Below are 27,500 nucleotides of genomic sequence, written 5' to 3'. Positions count from 1 at the left end.
AGTGGTATACTACTAAGAAATGAAAAAAAAAGAATTATTGATCCACATACTGACATTGAAGAAGTTAAAATAATTATGCTTAATATTGATTTGTAAATTGAAAAGGAATACGGAAAAACATACTGTGTTATTTATAGAAAATATAATTCCTCCTTAGTGAGAAAAGAGATGAATTGCTTACTGGGAATGTGGTGAGGGTTACAAGGGAAATTAGAGCAGGGTACAAGGACATGGGTATGAATGAACCCTTGGGGTGATGGATAAGTTCATGGTCTTGATTATAGTGTTGGTTTCATGAGTGTATACATAATTCAAAACAGAAATTGTGCATTTTAAGCATAGATACTTTGCACTGGATCAGTTAACCCAAATAAAGGAAAAAGGCAATCAGAAGATATAAAGATTAATTGATGGATGAGTTAAAATTCGAAGTATATTTAAATATTCATTTACTTATTTTTCAGGATGGATTGCTATTCTGGGTGCCCTCTGGTTGTTAATTTTAGCTGATATCCATGATTTTGAGATAATTCTACACAGAGTGGAATGGGCAACCCTTCTATTCTTTGCATCACTCTTTGTTTTGATGGAGGTAAGACTTTAGAACTACTTCAATATGATCTTTTATCTAATTTTTATATCTCATATTTTACTTAGTGAGCAAAGAAAATCTAAGCCTGTAAGACTTCCCACATGCTCAGTAAGTAGAAAGCGATGGAGGTTGTAATAAATCTATTTTAAGTTAAATTGTTTTTATCTCAGCCACTTAAATATTTGTGAAGAAATTGTTGTTTATTTGGTTGTCATTTTTCCTTGAATTATTCTCATGGTTTGTAAACTTGTCTTGATTTTGTTTACTATAATATAGAATTTTCTCTAAGTTTGGAGTTTGGAGCAAAATGACTTGTAACAGCAAATTTTCAGGGCAATAATACCTTGATGATCTTTTTTCTCCCTCAAAGAAACCCAGCTAAGCACTGCCTTTTGCAGATCTTAAATTTATGATGGATTATGCTTTCATTTTCATTGTTAAAAAATTTTCTAATTTTGTATGAAATGTCTTTGACGCAGTCATTATTTAAAAAGACATTTTTAGGGTTTCAAATATTAAATGATTGTCCATATTTCTTTCTGATTTTGATTTTTAAATTTAATTTAGTTGTCATAGGACATAGTTTGCATGATTTCAGTGCTTTTAATTTTGTTGAGGCTTGTTTTCCGGTCTAGGATTTCAGAATGTCATATCATTAGAATTATACAGCATGCACACATTTTAGACTGGCTTCTTCCACTTACTGATCTGCACTTCAGTTTCCTTCTTGTCTTTTCATGGTGTTACAGCTCATTTATTTTTAACACTCAATAACGTCTCATTGTCTGCATGCTCCACAGTTTATTTATCCATTCACCCACTGAAGGACATCTTGATTGCTTCCAAGTTTTGACAGTTATAAATAAAACTGTTATAAACATCCATGTGCAAGTTTTTGTGTGGACAGAAGGTTTCAATTCCTTTGGGTAAATATGAAGGAATTTGATTGATGCATCATATGGTAAAGGGTATGTTTAGTTTTGTAGGAAGCCACCAAACTTTCTTCCAAAGTGTCTATACCATTTTTCATTCCCATTAGCAGAGAATAAGAATTCTTATTGTTCCACATCCCTGTAAACATTTAATGTAGTGGGGCCGACGCCTTGGCGCAGTAGGTTAATCCTCCGCCTGCAGTGCCGGCATCCCATATGGCACAGGTTCTAGTCCCGGTTGCCCCTTTTCCAGTCCAGCTCTCTGCTGTGGCCTGGGATAGCAGTAGAGGATGGCCCAAGTGCTTGGGCCCCTGCACCCACATGGGAGACCAGGAAGAAACTCTTGGCTCCTGGCTTCAGGTTGGCACAGCTCCGGCCGTTGTGGCCATTTGGAGAGTGAACCAACAGAAGGAAGATCTTTCTCTCTGTCTCTCTCACCATCTATAACTCTACCTGTTAAATAAATAAATAAAATCTTTAAAAAATGATAAAACGTTTAATGTAGTTAGTGTTATGGAATTTGGCCATCCTAATAGGTGTGAAGTGATGTCTCATTGTTTTTTTTTTTTTTTGGTAAGATTTATTTCTTTATTTGGAAGGTAGAGTTACAGAGATGCAGAGACAGAGAGACAGACAGACACACACACACAGAGAGGTCTTCCATCTGCTGGTTCAGTCCCCAAATGGCTGCAACAGCCGGAGCTGGGCCAATCCCAAGCCAGGAGCCAGGAGCTTCTTCTGGGTCTCCCATGTGGGTGCAAGGGCCCAAAGACTTGAGCCATCTTCCACTGCTTTCCCAGGCCATAGCTGAGAGCTGGATTGGAAGTGGAGCTGCTGGGACTTGAACTGGAGTCCACATGGGATGCCAGCACTGCAAACAAAGGCTTTACCTGTTATGCCACAGCCCTGGTCCCTCATTGTTGTTTTAATTTGCAGTTCTTTGATGACACATGTCATAGAGTGTCTTCATATGCAAATTGGCCATCTATATTTCTTTAGTAAAGTGTCTGTTATGATCTTTGGGGCATTTTTAAATCAAATGCTTGCTTTCTTGTTGAACCTTAAGACTTTGTATATTTTGCATAGGATATGGAACAAAGAGTGCTTCTCCCCTTGAGCAAAAATCTCCAATGTGCTGCTGTAGAACAGGTGCAGGGCCACAGTGATTTGCCTTTCAGTGTGACACCTCTGCTCTATGAGCAGTGTACTGTATGGGAGCTGTAGTCTTAGTCTTCTTGACCTGCTTCTCTTGGCATGGAATTGCCGCTCTATAAGACAGCCAGGGTGAGAGCCGTGAGGGTACAAGTATTCTTGACTTACTGTACCCTAGGTTGGACTTCAGTCCTGTGGATGGTAGCTGGGTGGAGGAAGAGATCCTTGTATTATTTGGTCAAACTCTCCTGGAATTAGGGTGTGCAGCATGGGGGTAGAGATAAGACAAATGTTGGTGGACTGTATGTCCCAAGGAAGTATTGTAATCCCTGCCTGTGAGTTGAGGAAGGGGAAGCCCTGTCATTTTGGAAATACTACTGTAGTCCATCATGCTGAGCCTGTGATCAGGGACGATGGAATGGGTTGTAGTGCTGGTGGTACTGATATTCACTATTCTTACCAAGATATCATAGATTTTCTTAAATAAATGTCAGTTTACTTGCTGTATGCCCTTAAGATACTTTCCAGAGACTTGTATTTTTTTTATAGGGATGTTTTACCAGTTATTTTTGTTTCGCTATAGAGTAGGCCTCCAGAGTTCCTGTGGAAAACCATCTTCCTGCATTCCTCTTTATTTGTTTCTTTACATTTTTCCCTTCTGAGGTTAATGATTGGTTATTTCCACAGCTAGCAATAATTCTACAGCAATATGAATTACCTCAGCAGCTGAGTATTCTTGGAGGGGTATTTAAAAGTTTATTTATCTCACTCTGAAGAAGTGGTCCATAGCAAAGTAAAACCAATTAACACAGCCTTTAAAGCTGAGCTTCACAAATGCCATGATATCCCTAACATTTCCTCCTAGCATGCAGGTGTTGATACACATCAGCTGGGGAACTCGCCCTAATGTTCATTTTACTGCCGTATTTCCTTTTTGAGGCCACGGTGATAATCACAACACCTTGAGCACTCCCAAGGAGGTGGAGCCCTCAGCACACATTCCAGGAGCTGATGGGCTCTGTTGGGACCACACTTCTATTTTCTCTGTGAGAGAGTAATAACAGTTCTCTGAGAGGAGCTGTATGGGATTTACCTTCTTAGATATTTAATTTATTTGTCGATAATTTGGACTGGTTAATACCTTATTTTTTCCTGTATATCTTCATTATAACTCATTTCACTTACTCTAATTACTTTTTAATGGTTTTCCTCTTATATTTGTACTAATCTAGGCAATTCAGGGAGCCAACCTGGTATATTGATTTAGTTACCTTGATACTGAGGAAGGCAGTTATGTCTCAGTTTCTTCTCATTACGTTCGTTGTTATACTGCAATATCCTAGTGATCACAATCAGGCAGTTTCTGCATGTAAGCCCTAAATTGGGACAGTTTGCTTCCTTTAGGCCTGGTATCCAATAGTGCAGATACGTGGAGCATTGATATACTCAATATCATTATATTTTTGCAAATCTTAATCATGTTGATTTTTAAAAATTTTCTGGAAACTATAGGGATGTAATAGGTTTTTTTTCCTAGAAAAAGCAAGTAGGGATTTCATTTGTGCCTGAAACTAGTATCAATAAAGCCAGGTAGCAAGGTTTCTGCTTTCTAATAATTAAGTAAAATTGTGAGAGAGATGTGGGTTTGGGTTTTAATTGAAAGAAACAACTTTGGTGCAGAAGCCAACAGGAAGGGCTTCTGAATGAGGCAAAGGGACGCCTCTTCCTTGCCTTCCTTCCCATGCTCATACTTTGACTTGAGTCCTTGGCAGAATATACTCCCCAGCGTTATCTACATCTTCTTGATATCATATCATTAGGCTAGCAAATCACCAGAATGCTGGGCTTATTATTGTACCTTAAAGTTTGTTTAAAGTATTGTACAAATGTTTGTGGTTTTCTAGGAAATTCAGTGATTCTTCAATTTTTGTGATTTAAAGTGCGGGGAGTTGAAGATAACTGAATCTCCAGAAAGTGCAGCCTTGAGAAAGCCAGTTCAGATGCTTGACTTTCCCAGAACTATGCTGGGTGGCCTAACCCCCATCTGACAGGACCTTGACATGAGAGAGCAAGATTCTCTGACCATCCTTTTTAAAAAGGAAAAGCACTATTGTGAGTTATTTTAAGACACTTGCAACCGTGCTATTTTATCCCCAGTATCAGCCATCGTTACATAATAGGTTGTCGACTTGCTTCTCTATTTGTGACTGGCCTAAACAGTGCCATCCTCAACCAGACCTGCTCCAGTTGAGCCCCACCTCTGGCTTAATGGGGAAGTGGAGGATTCCTTCTCCCAGACTATAAATAGCACAGAACCTGGGGTGCAGTGCAGTGGGCACACTCCCGGGGAGATCTGCGCGTCAACCTTTTCTTTTTATCCCTATTGTTTGTCCACTTCTGTTTTCTGGTTTTAAATTTCTGACTTGGAGGTGGTTTTCATTTATTCGGATGCTTGCTTGAGCATATCTAATTCATTTTTTATTTTATTTATTTATTTATATATTTATTTTTTGACAGGCAGAGTGGGCAGTGAGAGAGAGACAGAGAGAAAGGTCTTCCTTTGCCATTGGTTCACTCTCCAATGGCTGCTGCGGCCAGTGTACAGCACTGATCCGAAGCCAGGAGCCAGGTGCTTCTCCTGGTCTCCCATGGGGTGCAGGGCCCAAGCACTTGGGCCATCCTCCACTGCACTCCCTGGCCACAGCAGAGAGCTGGCCTGGAAGAGGGGCAACCAGGACAGAATCCGGCACCTCGACCGGGACTAGAACCCCGGTGTGCCAGCGCCCCAAGGCAGAGGATTAGCCTATTGAGCCGCGGCACCGGCCCTGATTCATTTTGAAGTCTGGGAGTGCACTTTTTCCTGCTTCACGGTTGTTTTCGGAGGGAGGATTTCCTCAGTTGGTTTGCGTGCAATTGCCCTCCCTGATGCACTAGCTCTGTGCCTCTCACTTCTCTTTGCTCTTGTTCCTTTAATGCTCTTGGGGATTTTACAGGCTTGCTATTTAATAGCGCCCTCTTCTGTCAGCACGGTGTTGGTGTCGTCCTTTTAGCTTTTGACGTGTAGGACACTGATTTTTCCCTTAATTGTGCAGTCCCTGAAAGAAGGGATCCCCTTCCTCTTTGCCCCCCTCCCCCGCCCCCAGGGAGACTCAGTGCTCCTGCCTCAGTATCCGGTGGAGTCCCTTTTCGGTCATATCTGGTGGCTGTTGCCGATCACTTCCTGGACCCCATCATCTTGCCTTGGGTTTGTTTGCCTGTATTTTCTCTGAAGCTTCATTTCCGGAGGCGTGGCACAGTAGCTTGAGCAATGGCAGGCCGGGATTTGATGGCATTTTCTCTTTTCAACTGTATGTTCTCTTTCTTCAATTTATGGAGCAGGCTTGTGTCTGAATCCAATTCTGGTAGAAGGCAACACGTGGTGAGTGAATGCAAGGGAGGGCAAGATGGGCTGAAGTTTCTCCCATAACAAGCTCACTCCCTTAACTCCCCTGGGGTCCCATCTTCCAACACTGCTGCCTTAGGGATTGAGTTGTCAGCACATGAGCTTCGGGAGGTACATTCAAACCACAGCAGCCTGGTTTTGTGTAGGTTTTACTATTCCCTTCTTGTTTTTCTTCCATTTTGGGAGAGAAGCAGTTATGCCACTGTTGTTGTCAGCTACCCATGTCAGTTTCTAAAAGGGAACTACCTTAACTCAGTAACACACACTGTGTTGTAGTGGCCACAAGCTAGGCCCAAGAAATTTAATACAGAGCCCTCCTCCAGCAGGTTAGTGTTGGTGAGAAGAGGGTATGATAGGGGCTCAGAGGATATGGGGCCAGTGCCTCAAGTTCCTGGCCTTGTCCTGTTACTTTGCAGCTTAGTGTTTGCTGGTTTGTTCTGGATGATCCCCAGGCGTGGGAGAGATGGTCTATCGGTAGTAGAAGACGTGATATGAAATCCACATTTCCTGAATGTTGATGCTCAGTGCTTCATGAGTTGGCCCTCATCCCAGCCCTCCTCCTGCCTACACTCTGGGTTGTCCACTGGTGGACTGAGCTTCACCTCCTTCATCTGTGAGAACTGAAGTTTGCAGCAGCCTCAGCACCTCCCAGCTTGGTTCACTCATTCCTCCAGCGACCTCTGCAGCAGAGTTCCCTGAAATTGCCCCATCTGGGGGTTGGGTTGTATCATGAACTCCACATTGTGCAGTTCCCCCATCTTTCAGAGAATATTTGAAACATCTCTTCAGGTTCCTGAGCTTTTATGTCCCAGGCATGGTCGGCACCCATGGCTCCAACCACCTGTCCTGTTCTTGTCTTTGTTATCCTGGGTGTCTCCCCTGAAAGACCACTGGAGGGCAGGGTCTCTGCCTTCTCCATGTGAATCTGCAGCATTGGTTCCTGTGCTTGGACATCTTAGAGGTTTGATCCAAGAGAATATTGAAGAGGTGAAGCAGGAACTGATGCAATATTCCATGAGCCACCATCACTTGGTGGTGTTGCAGCAGAATGGTGGCTCCACAAATGCCCAGGATCTAAGGAAAATCAGAACTTGAACTATAACTTGGATTCACACTGAAGCTGAATTAAGGGAAAGATGAGAGTTTAAACATATCAAATGCATCATGCAAAATTTAATGTTTTCTTGCCAAATAGCCAGCAAGCTGCATTTATATTTTAAAAAATCTCTTTGTGAAAGGTTGTGACCAACATCTTGCATATAGAAGATTTTCCATGCTACAAGTTATCCTAATGGGAAAAAAAAGTGATTTACAAATACTGTCACATGATATATTCACCCAAAAATCCTTCTAGAATGTGAAGATACATTCTTCTCTATTAGAAATACTCTACAAACATTAAAAAATTAATTCTTTATTGTTAGAGAGTAGGTCAGAGTAATATAAGTGCAAATAGTTTATTTCAGAGTTTTAAGATTAGGACTTGAAGTTTCATACTCTTGGGGAAAACTATTCAGTAATAGAAGGTGTTTCTTAATGAATAAGTGAGGATTGGAAATTATGAAAATCCTCATTTCCATCTCCCAGTCGATACATTCTGAGCCGGGCTCCTGTAGGACTAGGATATAAGCAGTAAGGAGGAATCCCTGAACCTGGAGTCTTTCACTCAAGGAGTAGATGAAGGTGACTGACAGCTGCAGGAGAGGGAGGATGACCTGGTACCACAAAGGCACCTCTGTCTCCTGTGTGGGATTGTATGGTATATGATGACAGCAATGTGGTCCCCTCTGCCAGCTTTGGGGATTAACAATAGTGGCAACACAAAGAGGGTGCTTTGCTCCAAGCCCTGCCTTGCTTCAACCCTCTTCATGCTCCCAGCAACTGAACAGAAAGGGAGATAGAGGGAACACTGGTGACATTAGATATAATTAGGGAGAGACATTAGAGCTCTCTTTAGTTACTCTGAAGAGCATGGAGTGATCCTTTCCCAATGGAAGTTCTCTACTCCCTTCCTCTCTCCTCTCCTCCCCTCCCCTCTCCTCTCCTCCCCTCCCCTCTCCTCCCCTCCTCTCCCCTCTCCCCTCCTCCCTTCCCCTCTCCTCTTCTCCCCTCCCCTCCCTTTCCCTCTCCTCCCCTCCCCTCTCCTCCCCTCCCCTCCCCTCTCCTCTCCTCCTTTCCCCTCTCCTCACCTCCCCTCCACTCTCCTCCCCTCCCCTCTCCTCTACTCCCTTCTCCTCCCCTTCCCTCCCCTCTCTTCCCCTCCCCTCCTCCCTCCCACGCTTTGCCTTCCAAATAAATAAATATTAAAAAAACAAGTCACTGAAGACCCCTGTATCCAATGTCCCCCACTGCTGGGGTTCCTCCTCAGTACTCCCAAAAGGGTTCAAGGCCCGTGTAGATGATATCAGTTCTGTAGGTCACCACAGTGAGTGGGTGGCCCAACCAGTTGCCTTTGCCTGCTCTGTCACCAAGGCTGGACACTAAATATTTACTCAACACAAGGGAGAGAGGATAAGCAGACACTAAATAGGAGTCTGCACGAGAGTGAGCCACCTAGCTCCCTCTGTACATCTCCTCCAGTCATGGACCTCCAGGCACAAGTAGGTGAGTGGCAACCTGCTGCTGGTGGCTGTCCCCCATACCAAGGACTCTCTTAGGTTCATGGCAGCTATCTCACCTGTGCTGGCTCTGTGGATTCAGAGCATTGGTCCCTGTGGGTGGTGTCAGGATGTGTACATGCCACCTGCAGACAGAGATCCTCATCGAGGCTGTGATCTTTTCTGAAGGCGGAGGAAGAGCAAGCTGTAAGCCTTTGCAAATGGCAACAGCTGGAACGTCTGCCTTCAAGAAGAAACAAAGAGAAAGAATAACGAGATAAAATAGGAAGGTTGTGGGAAGTACTGATAATGCCCCTAAAAACAGTTATATAAATTAAACCACTCTTGAAAAGAAGCCACAATGTCTCAGGATTAGGAAAACATTACAAATGTTGAGTAGACTCAAGTGATGAAAAGGGGAAGAAACCTTGGGATTCCAATGGGTAGATGTTAATTCCAGGTACAACTGGGTCAAGGGTACAAAGGATGTTATCAGGATGGTGGCACCCCTACTTCAAATCCTGGGCTCTCAGGTTTATTCCAAGACATGCTGTTCCAAAGATAGCATGGAGAAATCCAGCCTATGATGTTGTGTCTGATAAAAGAATCTTTCTGAGCACCACAGCCACGTCCATGGTCACCCCCATAGATGCCAGTCCATCTACAGGGAGGGAGGCAATCTGGGATACACATCCACTGAAGTGAGAGAAGGTGGCCTCACAGCCTATAAATAGGGAGGATAGTCAACTTCCAAAGGGAGAACCCTGAATTTTTTAAGAAAGTAAACATGTGTACATCAGCTCGACTTGTTGGAAAGAAGTAAAGCTAGAAACATTCCAGCTGTGTTCCTTGGTGTCCATTCAGGGGGTCCTGGTATACTTCACTGCCTCACTGAGTCTCCACCCAAGGGATACTGGCTCTTCCCACGGATGGGACACCCTTCCAAGTCTTTAGATGAGTCTTTCATAAATCACCAAACTCAAGGTTCCTCTATTCTCTTGGCAACACTTCACAGTAGCTATTGTTTGTGTGAGATGTGACCTCTCAGGGATAAATGCCAGGAGATGGCCCTGGTGCTGGAACCCAGAACTCCAAGTGTGCTTAGGAAGTATTTGAGCAGTACAAAATTTGCCATAAACTTGATGATGTCTTCTGTTCACAGACTTCTCTGTGATTTCTTTTTTAAAACTACTGAAGCCAGCTAAGAAGATTTCCTAAAATTCAGTAATTTAAACTTCATTTTGGGTAAAATAAAAGCACTCAAAATGAATTTAATTAGTCAATTGATAATTATCATCTGAATAAGTTATATTTAAATATAATGTTCCAAGCATGGCAAATTGTTGAGTAAATCAAATCATTGATACATTTTAATGATCCTAAAGTTATGAAATCATCTAAGCCTCATAAAAAGAAAGCATTTCATATATTTTAATTTTCCTCAGAAGTCCCTCTTTGTTAAAAAATTAAAAAAACAGTTTTTCTTTCATGGCTTCAAATTTTGCTGATATTGTATGCCTAGAAGAACTCAGTGGGGTTTCTCATGCTTCCCCTACCACAGTTCTGCAGCCTGCACAGCAAGGAACTGTGCTTGGTCTCACATAGCTGTAGAATTCCAACGGAGTGAACGTTAGAGGTTATTTACTAGAATACTTTTACTTGATGAATGAAACTCAGGGGTCAGTCCTTAAACCCCAGCAGAGACAGCACCAGACAATAGAGACAGCTCTAGACCATGCGGCCACTCACTGGGAGACATGTGCTGAGAGCCTTGTGTCCTGCACCCCATATGACTGCCTTGGACACCCTAGGCAGGTGGGACCTTTGTAGATTAAACAGCTTTGTGCAGCTGCCCCTCAGAGACTTACATAAGACTGCTCAGGAGAGACCTGCAACACCATCCACAGCTTCTCCTTAGGGACTGTTGATCTAGCATGGCTCTACTGGTCCTGAAACCAAGTCTACCTAAACCAGGAGGCCCCAATCCTGCAGTGGGGGAATCATGTCTTAGTGTTCCGTGGCTTCCTCCCACCCCCTGAATCAGATCTGCTCTCTCGTCTGGAAGTTGTGATGTTAACAGAGCTTCTTACCCATCCATCTGCTTTCTTGTTTCTTGTGGGCCCTCTTCTGTCAAATGCTAGTATTGAGTCCCTCTCGTAAGATGGGTGCTGAGGCAACAGGCTTTCTTTGCAGCATCAGATGGGGTCAATGTTACGTCTCCTTAGCCTCTTAGACCTTGTAGAGGGGTTTACCATTGCCCCAGACACGAAAGCTTGGTTCTAAATTCTGATGAAGCCATGAAAATAACTTATCTTAGAAGGTCAAAATCCTACAAACTTATTCTGTTAGGGACTCTTCACCAAATAAATGTCAGGAGTTTTGATTTTATTTAATTACTTAGACTTACATTGATTTTATTTTTTCTACTAATGATTTTTGTGTATTCTTTTTTAAGAAGGTTTTTGTTTAATGTTTACAAATTTCATATGTACAGCTTATAGGAATATAGTGGTTCTTCCCCCCATTCTTGCCCTCCCAGCCCCACTCTCATCCCACCTCCTACTCCCTCTCCCATTCCATTCTTCATGAAGATTCATTTTTAATTGACTTTATATACAAAACAACACAATTCTAAGTAGAGATTTCAACTGTTTGTACCTACACACACACACACACACACACAAATATAAAGTACAGTTTGAAGAAAAGTTTTAACGTTAATTCTCATGGTACACCTCATTAAGGACAGAGGTCCAACATGGAGAGTAAGTGCACATTGACTCCTGTTGCTGATTTAACAGTTAACACTATCATTTTTGGTGTCAGTGACCACCCAAGGCTATTGACATGAGCTGCCAAGGCTATGGAAGCCTTTTGAGTTCACAAACTCCTTCGGTATTTAGACAGAGCCATATGCAAAGTGGAAGTTCCCTCCTCCCTTCAGAGAAAAGTACATCCTTCTTTGATGGTCCCTTATTTCCACTGGGGTCTCCCTCACAGAGATCCTTCATGCAGAACAGTTTTGCCACTATGTCTTAGCTCTACATTCCTGAAATACTCTCATGGGATTTTCAGCTAGATCCAAATGACTTAAGGGCTGATTCTGAGGTCATAGTGCTGTTTATGGTGTTTGCCATTCTGAATCTGCTGTGTGAACTGCTTCCCGTGTTAAAACTTTCTATCCTAGAATTAAAAGGGAGAGAATGATCCTGCGGGGGAAACAGGACACACAGCAGACTCATAGAATGGCAGCACTCCTGCCTCAGAATCAACCCTTGGGACATTCAGATCTGGCTAAAAGGTCCATGAGAGTCTCACAGGCATGGAAAGCCATGACATGGTGGCAAAAAACAATCTAAATGAAAGATCCTGGTGAACAAGACCCCAGTAGAAGGAACAGGCCATCAAGGAGAGAGGCGCCTTTCTCTGAAGGGAGGAAGGAACCTCCACTGTGATACGGCCTTGACTAAACAAGTTCAGAGTTGGTGAACTCAAGGGGCTTCCATAGCCTAGACAGCTCATAGCAAGAGTCTCAGGTGATTGCTGACGTCATAAATAAGAGTGCCAATTGTTAAATCAACAACGGGAGTCACTGGGTACATGCTCCCCACGTAGGATCTCTGTCCTTAATGTGTTCTACTATGAAACTTAGAAAACAACACTACTAGTCGAACAATACCCTATACCTTGTGCGGGTGTGTGAGTGCAGCCTGTTGAAATCCTTGCTTAGTATATACTAAGTTGATCTTCAGTATATGAAGGTAATTGAAAATGAAACTTGATGAAGGGTGGGATGGGAGAGGGAGTTGGAGAGGGGAGGGCCACGGGAGGGAGGGAGGTTGGGGGGGGAAGCCACAACAATACAAAAGTTGCACTTTGTAAATTCACATTTATTAAATAAAAAAACTATATAATAAACAAACAAAAAAAGAACTAATACTTTACCCTTTTAGTATTTTTTATGTTCTACTTAAAACTATTGGTTGAACTCTGTAATTAATACACAATTACTCTTAGGTGTTTAATTAATGCTATAACTAGTACTCAAATAGTATTTTACACTTTGCATTTCTGTGTGGGTGCAAACTGTTGAAATCTTTACTTAATATATGCTAAATTGATCTTCTGTATATATAAAGAGAATTGAAAATTAATCTTGATGTGAATGGAAGGGGAGAGGAGAGGGGAGTGTTGTGGGTGGGAGGTTGTTATGGGGGGGAAGCTATTGTAACCCATAGGCTGTACTTTGGAAATTTATGTTCATAAAATAAAATAAAATAAAAATAAAAAAAATTTTCTATCCTTTTAAAATCTATAAATTATTATTACCAGACACTTGGTCTTATTTATGTGATCCCTTTGACACTTAATCCTATCTATATGATCAATTATACACTTAATATGATCACTTTATCACAAAGATGGGTTTAGTACCAAGTTTAATGGGATTTGGAGTCCCATGGCAAGTTTTTAGCTTCTCCCTTATGGGTAAGTCCCTGGGAATGTGTGCCTAAGTGTATAGCTCCTCTCTTTCTCATTACCACTCTTCTTTTTAATTGCGATCTATTTTCTATTGACTTAATAAAGCTGATTAATTCTATGTTAAGTAAAGAGTTCAACCAATGGTATTAAGTAGAAAAAATAAATAAAAAATTAAATTAAATAATAAACTGTTCCCCGACAGTCAAGACAAGGGCTGTTCAAATGGTTGCTTCTCATAGCGTCAGTTTCACTTCTACAGGTTACCTTTTAGGTACTCTGTTAGTTATCCCAGATCAGGGAGAACATATGGTATTTGTCTCTTTGGGACTGGCTTATTTCACTAAGTATGATGTTTTCCAGATTCATCCATTTAGATGCAAATGACCGAATTTTGTTTTTTAACTGCTGTGTTCCTTAGAGTACATATCCCATAATTTCTTTATTCAGTCTTCTGTTGATGGGCATTTAGGTTGATTCCATGTCTTAGCTATTGTGAATTGAACTACAATAAACATGGAGGTGCAGATGAATCTTTTATTGCTAATTTCATTTCCTTTGGGTATTCTGAGGAGTGAGATAGCTGTGTCATATGGTAGGACTAGATTCAGATTTTTGAGGTATCTCCAAACTGTCTTACATATTGGTTTTACCAGTTTGCATTCAAACCAACAGTGGATTAGGGTACTTTTTTCCCCCACATACTCACCAGCATTTGTTGTTTGTTGATTTCTGTATGAAAGCCATTATAATTGTAGTGAGGCAAAATGTCATTGTGGTTTTGATTTGCATTTCCCTGATGGCTAGTAATCCTGAACATTTTTTCAAGTGTCTTGGCCATTTGCATTTCCTCTTTTGAGAAATGTCTCTTTATGTCCTTTGCCCATTTCTTGAATGGGTTGTTTTTTTGCTGTTGTTGATTTTTTGACCACTTTATATATTCTGGCTATTAATCCTTTATCAGTTGCGTGGTTTGCAAATAATTTCTTCCATACTGTTGGTTGTTTCTTTACTTTTCTGACTGTTTCTTTTGCTGTACAGAAGCTTCTCAATTTTCTGTAATCCCATTTGTTAATTTGGGTTTTTGTTGCCTGTGCCTCTGGGGTCTTTTTCAGGAACTCTTTGCCTATGCCAATGTCTTGCAGCATGTCTCCAATACTCTCTAGGAATTTGATTGTATTGGGTCATAGATTTAGGTTTTTGATCCATTTTGAATGTATTTTTGTGTAAGGTGTAAGGTAGGGGTCCTGCTTCATACTTCTGCATGTGGAAATCCAGTTTTCCCAGTACCATTTGTTGAAGAGACTGTCCTTGCTCCTTGGTCGAATATAAGTTGGTTGTAGATGCTTGGATTAATTTCTGGCATTTCTATTCTGTTCCATTGGTCTGTCCATCTGTTTCTGTACTAGTACCAGGCTGTTTTGAAAATAACTCTCTTGTAGTCTGTCTTGAAATCTGGCATTGTTATGGCTCTGGCTTTGTTTTTGTTATATCAGGTTGCTTTAGCTACCCAAGGTCTCTTGTGTTTCCAAATAAATTTCAGCATCATTTTTTTCTAGATCTGAGAATGTCTTTGGTATTTTGATTGGTATTGCATCGAATCAGTAAATTACTTTCAGAAGAATGAACATTTTGATGATATTGATTCTTCCAATCCATGAACATGGAAGTTTTTTCCATTTTTTCATTTCCTCTTCTATTTCTTTCTTTAAAGTTTTATAATTCTCTACGTAGAGCTCTTTGACCTCCTTAGTTAAATTTATTCCAAGGTAATTAATTTTTTCATAGCTGTTGTGAATGGGATTGAACTTAGTAGTTCTTTCTCAGCCATGGCATTGTCTGTGTATACAAAGGCTGTTGTTTTTGTCTGTTCATTTTATATCCTGCTATTTTACCAAACTCTTCTATGAGTTCCAGTAGTCTCCTACTTGAGTCTTTAGGGTCTCCTATATATTTAATCATATCATCTGAAAGAGGGATAGTTTGATTTCATCCTTGCCATTCTGAATCTGAATCTCTTTGATTTCTTTCTTTCTTTTTTTTTTTATTTTGCCTTATGGCTCTGGCTAAAACTTCCAGGACTATATTGAATAGCAGTGGTGAGAGTGAGCATCCTAATCTGGTTCTGGATCTCAGTGGGAATACTTCCAACTTTTCCCCATTCAATAGGAAACTGGCTGAGGGTTTGTCATAAATTGCCTTGATTATATTGAGGAATGTTCCTTCTAGACTCATTTTGCTTAGAGTTTTCATCATGAAAGGGTGTTGTATTTTATCATGTTTTTTTCGAATCTAAAGACATAATGCATGGTTTTTGTTCTTCAATTTGGTAATGTGATGTATCATGTTGGTTGTTTTGTGAATGTGGAACCATCCCTACATATGAGGGATAAATCCCACTTGGTCAGGTTGAATGATCTTCCTGATGTGTTGTTGAATTCGAATGGCCAGAATTTTATTGAGGATTTTGGCATCTATGTTCATCAGGGAAATTGGTCAGTAGGTTTTTTTCTCTGTTGCAGCTTTTCCGGATTTAGGGATTAAGTTGATGTTGGCTTTGGAGAAGGAATTTGGGAGGATTCCCTCCCTTTCAGTTATTTTGAATAGCTTGAGAAGAATTGGAGTTAGTTCTTCTTTAAATGTCTGGTGGAATTCGGCTGTGAATTCATCCGGTCTTGTGCTTTTCTATGTTGGGAGGGCTTTTATTATTGATTCAATTTCTGTATTGGTTATGTGTTTGCTTAGGGCTTCTGTGTCTTATGGCTCAGTATAAGCAAGTTGTATGTGTTCAGGAATCTGTCCATTTCCTCTAAGTTTTCCAGAGTTCGCCGAACCCGATCTTATTTAGACAAGGTCATAGTCAAAGTGGAAGTTCTCGCCTCCCTTCAGAGAAAGGTACCTCCTTCTTTGATGGCACATTCTTTCCGCTGGGATCTCACTCACACAGATCTTTCATTGAGGTCATTTTTTTTGCCACAGTGTCTTGGCTTTCTATGTCTGAGGAACTCTCATGGGCTTTTTAGCCAGATCCAAATGCCCTGAGGGCTGATTCTGAGGCCAGAGTGCTGTTTAGGACATCTGCCATTCTATGAGTCTACTGTGTATCCTGCTTCCCATGTTGGATCATTCTCTTCTTTTTAATTCTATCAGTTAGTATTAGCAGACATTAGTCTTCTTTATGTGATCCCTTTGACAATTAATCCTATCATTATGATCAGTTGTGAAATGAAATGATCACTTTGACTAGTGAGATGGCATTGGTGCATGCGACCTTAATGGAATTGAATTGGAATCCCCTGGCACGTTTCTAACTCTACCATTAGGGGTAAGTCCAAGTGAGCATGTGCTGAACTGTATATCCCCACCCTCTCTTATTCCCACTCTTATATTAAACAGGGATCATTTTCGGTTAGATTTAAACACCTAAGAATAACTGTATGTTAATTAAAGAATTCAACCAATGGTATTAAATAGAACAAAAAATACTAAAAGTAATAAAGTAGTAAGTTGTTCCTCGACAGTCAGGACAATGGCTGGTGAAGTCATCATTTCTCATAGTGTCCATTTCACTTCAACAGGTTTCCTTTTATGTGCTCAGTTAGTTGTCACCGTTCAGGGAGAATATATGATATTTGTCCCTTTGGGACTGGCTTATTTCACTCAGCATAATGTTTTCCAGATTCCTCCATTATGTTGCAAAACACTGGATTTCATTTTTTTTTTACTGCTGTATAGTTTTCTATAGAGTACATATCCTATAATTTTTCATTCAGTCTTCTGTTGATGGGCATTTAGGTTGATTCCATGTCTTAGCTAATATGAATTGAGCTGAAATAAACATTGAGGTGCAGACAAGACAGCTCTTTTATTTAATTTCCTGTGGATAAGTTCCAAAGAATGGGATGGCTGGGTCATGTGGTAGGGCTATATTCAGATTTCAGAGGAATCTCCAAACTGACTTCCATAGTGGCTTTACTAGTTTGCATTCCCACCAACAGTGGATTAGTGTACCTTTTTCCCCACATCCTCGCCAGCATCTGTCGTTGGTAGATTTCTGTACGTGAGCCATTCTAACTGGATTGAGGTGAAAGCTCATTGTGGTTTTGATTTGCATTTCCCTGATTGCTAGTGATCCTGAACATTTTTTCATGTGCCTGTTGGCCATTTGGATTTCCTCTTTTGAAAAATGTCTATTTAGGCCCTTAGCCCATCCTCAAGTGGGTTGTTTGTTTTGTTGTTGTGGAGTTTCTTGATCTTTTTGTAGATTCTGGTTATTAATTCTTTATCTATTGCATAGTTGACAAATATTTTTTTCTCATTCTGTTGGTTGCCTCTTCACTTTCCCGATTGTTTCTTTTGCAGTACAGAAACTTCTAAATTTGATGCAATACCAATTGTTAATTTTGGCTTTGACTACCTGTGTCTCTGGAGTTTTTTCCAAGAAATCTTTGCCTGTGTCTATATCTTGCAAGGTTTCTTCGATGTTCTCTAGTAATTTGATGGTGTTGGGTCGTAGATTTAGATCTTTAATCCATGTTGAGTGGATTTTTGTGTAAGGTGTAAGGTAGGGGTCTTCCTTCATGCTTCTGCATCTGGACATCCAGTTTTCCAGCACCATTTGTTGAATAGACTATCCTGGGTCCAGGGATTGGTTTTGTATCCTTGATCAAATATGAGTTGGCTGTAGATGTTTGGATTGATTTCTGGTGTTTCAATTCTGTTCCATTGGTCTATCCATCTGTTTCTGTACCAGTACCATGCTGTTTTGATAACAACTGCCCTGTAGTATGTCCTGAAATCTGGTATTGTGATGTCTCTGGCTTTGTTTGTGTTGTACAAGATTGCTTTAGCTATTCGAGGTCTCCTGTGTCTCCATATGAATTTCAGCATCATTTTTTCCAGATCTGAGAAGAAGGTCTTTGGTATTTTGATTGGTATCACATTGAATCTATAAATTGCTTTTGGGACAATGGGCATTTTGATGATATTGATTCTTCCAATCCATGAGCATGGAAGATTTTTCCATTTTTTTGGTATCCTCTTCTTTTTCATTCTCTAAGATTTTGTAATTATCATCATAGAGATCTCTGATGTCCTTGGTAAGTTTATTCCAAGGTATTAGATTTTTTTGGTAGCTATTGTGAATGGGGTTGATCTTAGAAGTTCTTTTTCAGCCGAGGAATTGCTTATTTATACAAATGCTGCTGATTTTTGTGCACTGATTTTATATCCTGCTACTTTGCCAAACTCTTCTATGAGTTCCAATAGTCTCTTTGTAAAGTTCTTTGGGTCCCCTAAATAAAGAATCATATCATCTGCAAAGAGGGATAGTTTGACTTCTTCCTTCCCAATTCGTATCCCTTTAATTTCTTTTTCTTGCCTAATGGCTCTGGCTAAATCTTCCAGTACTATGTTGAATAGCAGTGGTAAGAGTGGGCATCCCTTCTGGTACCAGAACTCAGTGGAAATGCTTCCAACTTTTCCCCATTCAATAGGATGCTGGCCATGGGTTTTTCATAAATTGCTTTAATTGTATTGAGGAATGTTCCTTCCATACCCAGTTTGCTTCGAGTTTTCATCATGAAAGGGTGTTGAATTGTATTGTATGCTTTCTCTGCATCTATTGAGATAATGATATGGTTTTTCTTCTGCAGTTTGTTAATGTGGTGTATCACATTCATTTGCAAACACTGAACCATCCCTGCATACCAGGGGTAAATCCCACTTGGTCTGGGTGGATGATCTTTCTGATGTGTTGTTGCATTCTATTAGCCAGAATTTTACTGAGGCTTTTTGCATCTATGTTCATCAGGGAAATTGGTCTGTAATTCTCTTTTTCTGCTGCATCCTTTTCAAGTTTATGAATTGAGGTGGCTCCATAAAAAGGATTTGGGAGGATTTCCTCTCTCCATTTTTCTGAATAGTTTTAGGAGAATCAGAGTTAGTTCTTCTTTAAATGTCTGGTAGAATTCAGCAGTGAATCCATCCGGTCCTGGGATTTTCTTTCTTGGGAGGGCCTTTTTTAGGAATTCAGTGTCTGTCTCAGTAATGGGTGTGTTTAGGTTTCCTATGTCATCATGGTTCAATTTAGGTAGGTTGTATATGTCCAGTATTCTATCCATTGCTGATAGATTTCCCTTTTTGCTGGCATACAACTCTTTGTAGTAATTTCTGATGACTCTTTATTTCTGTGGTGTCTGTTGTTACATTTCCTTTTTCATCTCTGATTTTATTGATTTGTGTCTTTTTTCTTCTTCTTTTAGTTAGTTGGGCCAATGGGGTGTCAATTTTGTTTATTTTTTCAAAAAACCAGCTCTTCCTTTTGATGATCTTTTGTAATGTTTTTCTTTTTTTGGATTCAATTCTGTTGATTTCCTCTGTAATTTTAATTACTTCTCTTCTCCTATTAGTTTTGGGTATGGTTTGCTGCAGTTTTTCTAGATCCTTGAGATGCATTGATAGCTCATTTTTTTGGTGCCTTTCCAATTTCTTGATGCAGGCACCTATTGCTATAAACTTTCCCTAAACACTGCTTTTGCTGTATCCTATATATTTTTAATTTATTTGACAGAGTTAGACAGTGAGAGACAGAGACAGAGAAAAAGGTCTTCCTTCTGTTGGTTTTTCCCCCAAATGGCCACTACGTCTGGCACTGCACCGATCTGAAGTCAGGGCCAGGTGCTTCTCCCTGTAATCCCATGCAGGTGCAGGTGTCCAAGCACTCGAGCCATCCTCCAATGCTTTCCCAGGCCACAGCAGAGAGCTGAACTGGAAAAAGAGGAACTGGGCCAGAACCTGGTGCCCATATGGAATGCCGGCACTGCAGGTGGATGATTAACCAAGTGAGCCACGGTGCTGGCCCCAATATCCCATAAGTTTTGATTGTATGTTGTTATCCTCATTTACATCCATAAAGTTTTTTTTTTTATGGACAGGCAGAGTTGATAGTGAGAGAGAGAGACAGAGAGAAAGGTCTTCCTTTTCCGTTGGTTCACCCCCCAATGGCTGCTGCGGCCAGCGCGCTGTGGCAGGCGCAATGTGCTGATCCGAAGCCAGGAGCCAGGTGCTTCTCCTGGTCTCCCATGTGGGTGCAGGGCCCGGGACTTGCGTCATCCTCCATTGTACTCCCGGGACACAGCAGAGAGTTGGCCTGGAAGAGGAGCAACCGGGACAGAATCTGGCGCCCTAACCCAGGGTGTGGGCACCGCAGGTGGAGGATTAGCTTAGTGAGTCGCAGTGCCGGCCGAGAAAGTTTTTGATTTTTCTTTTGATTTCTTCTATGACCCACTGTTTATTCAGGAGCATGTTGTTCAGTCTCCATGTATTTGCATATGCTCTAGAGATTCCTGAGTTGCTAATTTCCAGCTTTATTCCACTGTGGTCTGAGAAGATGCATGGTATGATTTCAATTCTTTTGAATTTGCTGAGACTTGCTTTATGGCCTAGTATATGGACAATCCTTGAGTGGGTTCCATGTACTTCTGAGAAGAATGTGTATTCTTTAAGTGTAGGATTAAAAGTTCTATAGATATCTGTTAGATCCATTTGGGCTATAGTGTCAATTAAATACTGTTTCCTTGTTGATCTTCTGTCTGATTGATCTGTCTATTGCTGAAAGTAGAGTATTGAAGTCCCCCAATACTGTTCTATTGAAGTCTAAGCTCCCTTTAAGCTCCTTAACATATTTTTTAAATAACCCGTCTAATTAGGTGCACATATGTTTTTAATAGTTACATCTTCCTGTTGAATTGAACCCTTAATCATTATATGGTGCCCCTCTTTGTCTCTCTTAACAGTTTTTGTGTTAAAGTTTATTTTGTCTGATATTAAGATGGCTACACCAGTTCTTTTTTGGTTTCTGTTGGCATGGAATATCTTTTTCCAACCTTTCACTTTCAGTCTAATGCATCTTTGTTGGAAAGATGTGTTTCTTGTAAGCAGAATATAGATGGGTTTTGTTTCTTAGTCCATTCAACCAGTCTGTGTCTTTTAAGTGGAGAGTTGAGGCCATTTACATTCAATGTGGCTATTGATAAGTAGTAACTTTGCCCTGCTATTTTCCCAAAGATATTTCTAATATATACCTTGAACTTCCTGTGATCTTTTACTGGGAGATTTTCTTCCTTTATCTTCTTTGGTCTTGATGGCTGTGTTTATGTGAGTAACACATCTTTAAGTATGTTTTGCGGGGCTGGATGAGTGGTGACAAATTCAGTTTCTGTTTGCTATGAAAGGTCTTTATTTCACCTTCATTCACAAATGAGAGCTTGGCAGGATGTAATATTCTGGGCTGACAGTTTTTTTCTCTTAGCACTTGGGCTATATCTTTCCATTCCCTCCTAGCCTGTAGGGTTTCTGATGAGAAGTCTGCTGTGAGTCTAATTGGAGATCCTCTGAGAGTAATCTGACATTTCTCTCTTGCACATTTTAGAATCTTTTCTTTATGTTTCACTGTGGTGAGTTTGATTATAACGTGTCATGGTGAAGATCTCTTTTGGTCATGTTTATTGGGGGTTTTATGAGCTTCCTGTACTAGGTTGTCTCTGTCCTTCTCCAAACCCGGAAAGTTCTCTGCTAGTATCTCACTAAAAAGGCCTTCTAATCCTTTCCCTCTCTCCATGCCTTCAGGAACTCCTAGAACCCAAATGTTGGTTTTTTAAGTAGTATCCTGTAAATTCCTGACAATATTTTTTAGATTTCTAATTTCCTCTTCTTTTCTTTGGTTTGACTGTATACTTTTCTTGTGCTCTGTTGTCTAAGTCCGATACTCTCTCTTCTGCCTCTCTGATTCTGTTTCCAAGGCTCTCAAATGTGTTTTTCATTTTTTTATATTGAATTCTTCATTTCATTTTGATTTCTCTTCAATATTTCAATTTCATGTTCTACTAAATTCCTCATTTCATTTTGATTCCTGCTTAATATTTCATTTTCATGAGAGAGATTTTCAGTCCTGTCCTTTATGGATTTCTGTAGTTCATGCATTTTTTGATAATTCCTAAATATTCTTATCATAAATTTTTTGAAATCTGTATCTTGCATTTCTTCTATCTCACCATCTTCATAATCTTGTATTGGAATGTCATGTTCATTTGGGAGCATCATGATGTTTTCCTTGTTCTTATTTCCTCGGTTTTTGCATTTGTTGTTTCACATTGTGGAGATATTCTTTGGTTTCTTCTTTTTCTTTTTCTTGCTGTGGTGGCTTTTTTTTTTGTTATATTATGACTCTAGATTAAGTGGACTGTCTGCTTTTGGTAATTCTCTAGAGGCTTGTGGTGGTTGTGGCCAGAGAGCCCTGTTCAGTTCTTCAGGGTTAAGGGTATGCCATGGTGACACACCAAGGTTTGGCATGGTAAATCTCTCTCTCTTTTTTATTCATAAGGGAAGTAATTCTGCTCTGCTGAGCTCTTCTCCTTGATGGCAATCAGTGCCTGAGTGCTTGCCCCAGTGGATATAATATTTATCTGCTCTGTCCCAAGAACCACACAAAGGATCTGTGCAGTCCTCAGTGTAAGCTCAGGTTTCCTTCCAATGTCTCTCACTGCATAGCCAAAGCTGCCCTAATTTGTGGCATCTCCCACTGAGACTACTCACGTCTCAGCCACACCATGAGTTCTCCCACACACCCTCAGTGTTTTTTTTTTTTTCACAGTCTCGGTTCATAAGTTCCACACATTCACTAGGACATAACCTCCTGTTATTTCTCCCCACCAGAGTCAGGCTTTTCTGCTTGGCTGAGGGTGAGTGCAGCCCCGAGCTGGTTTAGCTGTTATGTATGTCCAAAATGGCGCCTTCTCTATTGTCTTGCTCACCTTTGTAAGGTGAGTGGAGAGAGAGAATTGTGTCTGTACTGGTCCTTTTTATTTTTTTTCTCTCCTCTAATTAGGCTGGTGTACTTTTCCCCACGGGGCTTCAAGCCTCATTCCCTCTAGGCTCTCCCTCTTCTTTTCTGCCAGTGTCTCAAGCTACTGTGGTTTCACCCCACCTCCCTTTTCAGAGCTGGTGCATAGGCTCAGCAGCTGGGGTCCTGAGCTGTTGGCGCCCATGCCCTCCACGTAGGTCTTTTGTGTCCCTCTAATCTGGAAGTGTTTCCTCTGAAGTTTTTTCCCTAATTCTTCCCTGAGACTACAGTATCTGCACTTTAATAAAACTATCTTTTCCTGGACTATCAGTGAGCATCCTCCCTTTCAGCCATCTTGGAGCCCTCCTCCAGTAACCCGGTGTTGGGTTTGATTTGACGTTTTTTTCTAGATCCCTTAGGTATATTGATAGTTCATTTATTTGGTGCCTTTCTTATTTCTTGATGTAGTCACCAGTTGCTATAAACTTTCCTCTTAACACTGCTTTTGCTATATCCCACAAATTTTGATATGTTGTATTGTCATCTCCATTTGTTTCCAGAATTTTTTTGATTTCTCTTTTGATTTCTTTAGTGACCCACTGTTCATTCAGTAACATTTTGTTCTTTTTCCATATGTTTGCATATGATATGGACATTCTTGAGTTGTTGATTTCCAGCTTCATTGCATTGTGGTCTGAGAAGATACATGGTATGACTTAACTTTTTTTTTTTAATTTGCTGAGACTTGCTTTACGGGCTAGCATGTGGTCAATCCTAGAGTAAATTCCACATACCAGAGAGAAAATGTGTACTCTTTGGCTGTAGGGTGGAAGGTTCTGTAGATTTCTGCTAGGTCTCTTGTCTGTGGTGTCAATTAACTCTGTTGTTTTCTTGCTGAATTTCTGTTTCATTGATCTGTCCATTGCTGAAAATACTATTGTATTTGGGTCTATATCTCTCTTTACATCCTTTACCATTTCTTTTAAATAGCCAGGTGCTCTGTAGTTAGGTGCATATACATTTATAATAGTCACATCTTCCTGTTGAATTGATCCTTTGATCATTATATAGTGTCCTTCTTTGTCTCTCTTAATGGTTTTTGTTTTAAAGTCTATTTTGTCAAATATTAGGATGGTCACACAGCTCTTTTTTGGTTTCTGTTAGCATGGATTATCTTTTTCCATCCTTTCACTTTCAGTCTAGCAAGCATCTTTGTTGGAAAGATGTGTTTCTTGCAGGCAGCAAATAATGGGTTTTCTTTTTTAATCCATTCAGCCAGTCTGTGTCTTTTAACTGGGGAGTTGAGACCATTTACATTCAGTGTTGCTATTGTTAAGTACTGACTTTGCCCTACCATGTTTCTTTAAATAAGTCTGTTTATGTACTTTGGATTTCATTTGTTCTTTTGCTGGGTAATTATCTACTTTTGTAGTGATTCTATTTCTTTTTCTTTTTTTTTTTTGTGCAGCACATCTTTGAGAATGTCTGGTAGGGCTGGGTGAGTAGTTACAAACTTTTTCAATTTCTGTTTGTTGTGGAAAATCTTTATTTCTCCTTCATTCATAAATGAGAGTTTCTTAGGTTACAATATTTTGAGTTGACTTTTTTTCTCTTAGGACTTGGAGTATGTCTCTCCATTCTTTCCTTGCCTATAGGGTTAGTGATAAGAAGTCTTGGGTGAGTTTAATCAGGTTTCCTCTGAATGTGATTTGTCATTTCTCTCCTGCACATTTTAGGATCTTTTCTTTATGTGTTACTGTGAAGAGCTTTGCCACTATGTTTCAAGTCTGCAAGGGTCTTTTCTGGTCATGTCTATTGGGAGTTCTGTGTACTTCCCGAACTTGGATGTCTCTTTCTTTCTCCAGTAGGGGGAAATTCTCTGCTATTATTTCATTAAGGAGGCCTTCTAATCCTTTCTCTGTTTTGATGCCTTCTGGAATTCCTAAGATCCATGTGTTGGATTGTTTGATAGAATCTTGTAGATTTCCAACCGTGTTAATTTCCTTATTTCTTCTTATGTTTGGTCTGACTGCATTATTTCCATAAATTTGTCTTCCAGTTCTGATATTCTTTCTTCTGTTTCATCTATCCTATTTTTGAGGCTTTCCACTATATTTTTTATTTGCTCTATTGAATTCTTAATATCTAGAATTTCATTCTGACTTCTCTTCAATATCTCAACTTATTGGGAACACTTTTCATTTAGATCATGAATTTGTTTCTGATTGCTTCTAAATAAGCTGATGATTAATTTTCTGAATTCTATTTCTGGCATATACTCAATCTCTTCTTCCAATTTTGTTATTGAAGAGGAGATATATTGTTCCATTCTGGGGATCCTACTGTCTTCCTTACTCTTATTAAAGTTTTTCCCATTTTTTTTGTTATTTCTGGTTTCTTTTATCTTTAATATGTGTTTTGGTGCTTGTGGTGATTTCCCTCTGCTATGAGCTGCTATGTGTCTGTGCATTGCAAGTGGGAACACACAACCCCACCTCTGGAAGTCCTGCTCACTTCTGGGTGGTGATGGTTGGCAGATAAGAGAGCTCTTGTGCACTAACCCCCACCTACCTGGACTGGGCTCTGGTGTGTGTTTAGAACTTCTCCCCATTGTACAGATGTGTGTTGGTGGGGAAAAATTACTCTGAAATGTTTTTATTGTCGTTCCTGGGTAGCAGGGTGTGGTGAAATGGCCCCCACAATTGATGGTCTTGTGCACAGGAGGCAAATGTGGTAGCACCCTGCTTACATTTGGAGATGTAAACAGACAATATGGTTTCTCCCAGGCGGCTGCAGGTCCAGATTGGGGGAGGGGGAGACATAGATGGGCAGGGGTATGCCTGAGTTCTCCATCTATTCCTCTATTCTTCCTGCTTAGAACTTCAAACGCAGCTGGCTCTCCTACCCACTGCTAACTGCAGCTCCATGGACTCGCAACCTTGCATCTCACCTGGTCTTTCCAGGGGGGAGAGAGGGCGTGACATCAGTCATACCATTTGGCTTATCCACCACACCTCTGCCATGTCTCTGTGACTCTTTGCTCCCTCTGTGTGGACCTGCTCAGTCTCTGCTGGACTCCTGGGCTTCTATGTGCATAACAATCATGGCTCTGTCACCAGCCTGTATCCCCTTTCCTTATTAACTATCTATTTTCTGCTATACTGCCATCTTGGCCCTGCCCCTTTTTGTATATTCTTAACTATGGATTTGCAAATAGAATTAAGTGTAACGAAAATCTGGTATTGTATATTGTTGACAGATAATTAAGCTACCTAGATTGTGAATTTGTGATCTTACTGTGTTTTTCTTTTGCATCTGACTAAATTATGAGATATTTGATCTTAAATGGACAGTGAGCCATTTTAATTTTAAGATTATTGCCGTTACCATTATGGAAAAATGAAAAACACATTTTTTAAGCCCCATGAAGTGATTACATGATTTTCTTTTGATATTCAGCTTTTCAGTTCAGTGTGCTTTTTGTCTCATTATTTATTTATATACAATTGCATACATTGCTCGCAAAGTGGCATTCCTGTTGCATTTTTTAAATTTAATGAGCATAAATTTCCAAAGTACAGCCTATGGATTACAATAGCTTCCTCCCCGCCCCGTAACTTCCCTCCCACCCACAACGCTCCCCTCTCCCACTCCCTCTCCCCTTTCCCTTCACATCAGGATTAATTTTCAATTATCTTTATATACAGAAGATCAATTTAGCATATATTAAGTAAAGATTTCCACATTTTGCTCCCACACAGAAACACAAAGTGTAAAATACTATTTGAGTACTAGTTATAGCATTAATTAAACACCTAAGAGTAATTGTGTATTAATTACAGAGTTCAACCAATAGCTTTAAGTAGAATATAAAATGCAACTTTTGTATTGTTGTGGCTCCCCCCGCAACCTCCCTCCCTCCCGTGGCCCTCCCCTCTCCCACTCCCTCTCCCATCCCGCCCTTCATCACGTTTCATTTTCAATTACCTTCATATACTGAAGATCAACTGATATGGCCTTGACTAAACAAATTCAGAGTTGGTGAACTCAAGGGGCTTCCATAGCCTAGACAGCTCATAGCAAGAGTCTCAGGTGATTGCTGACATCATAAATAAGAGTGCAAATTGTTAAATCAACAACAGGAGTCACTGGGTTCATGCTCCCCACGTAGGATCTCTGTCCTTAATGTGTTTAACTATGAAACTCAAAAACAACACTACTAGTTGAACAAACCCTATACCTGGTTCGGTTGTGTGAGTGCAGCCTTTTGAAATCCTTGTTGCATTTTACAATCACAGCAAACTGAGACAGACCTCTGATTACTTCATTTCCCTGCTGTGTTTTGTTCTAACTAAGAATCACCTCGGCCAGGGCCTTGTCTTCCAGAAAGAGAACAAAAGGTTTGATTAAAAATGTTTTTATTCAGTATGTAAAACACTTGGGAGTTAAAGGAAAATTTTAAATT

The 27,500-nt window shown here is 40.3% G+C and overlaps 1 protein-coding gene across 1 annotated transcript in view; it reads left to right on the top strand.

Moving 5' to 3' along the window:
- OCA2 (OCA2 melanosomal transmembrane protein) overlaps window positions 1–27,500 on the top strand; it is a 369,302-nt gene that overhangs the window by 194,030 nt on the left and 147,772 nt on the right. Inside the window, exon 19 of the mRNA XM_008269748.5 lies at window positions 465–592. Coding sequence (XP_008267970.2) covers window positions 465–592 — 128 coding nt within the window. The remainder of the gene's footprint in view (window positions 1–464; window positions 593–27,500) is intronic.

Source organism: Oryctolagus cuniculus, chromosome 12 (assembly GCF_051225735.1).
Source record: "Oryctolagus cuniculus isolate XC-2025 breed Fujian yellow rabbit chromosome 12, ASM5122573v1, whole genome shotgun sequence".
NCBI lineage: Eukaryota > Metazoa > Chordata > Mammalia > Lagomorpha > Leporidae > Oryctolagus > Oryctolagus cuniculus.
Note: the sequence above shows the minus strand (reverse complement) of the source record. Positions and strands in the feature narration are given on the sequence as shown.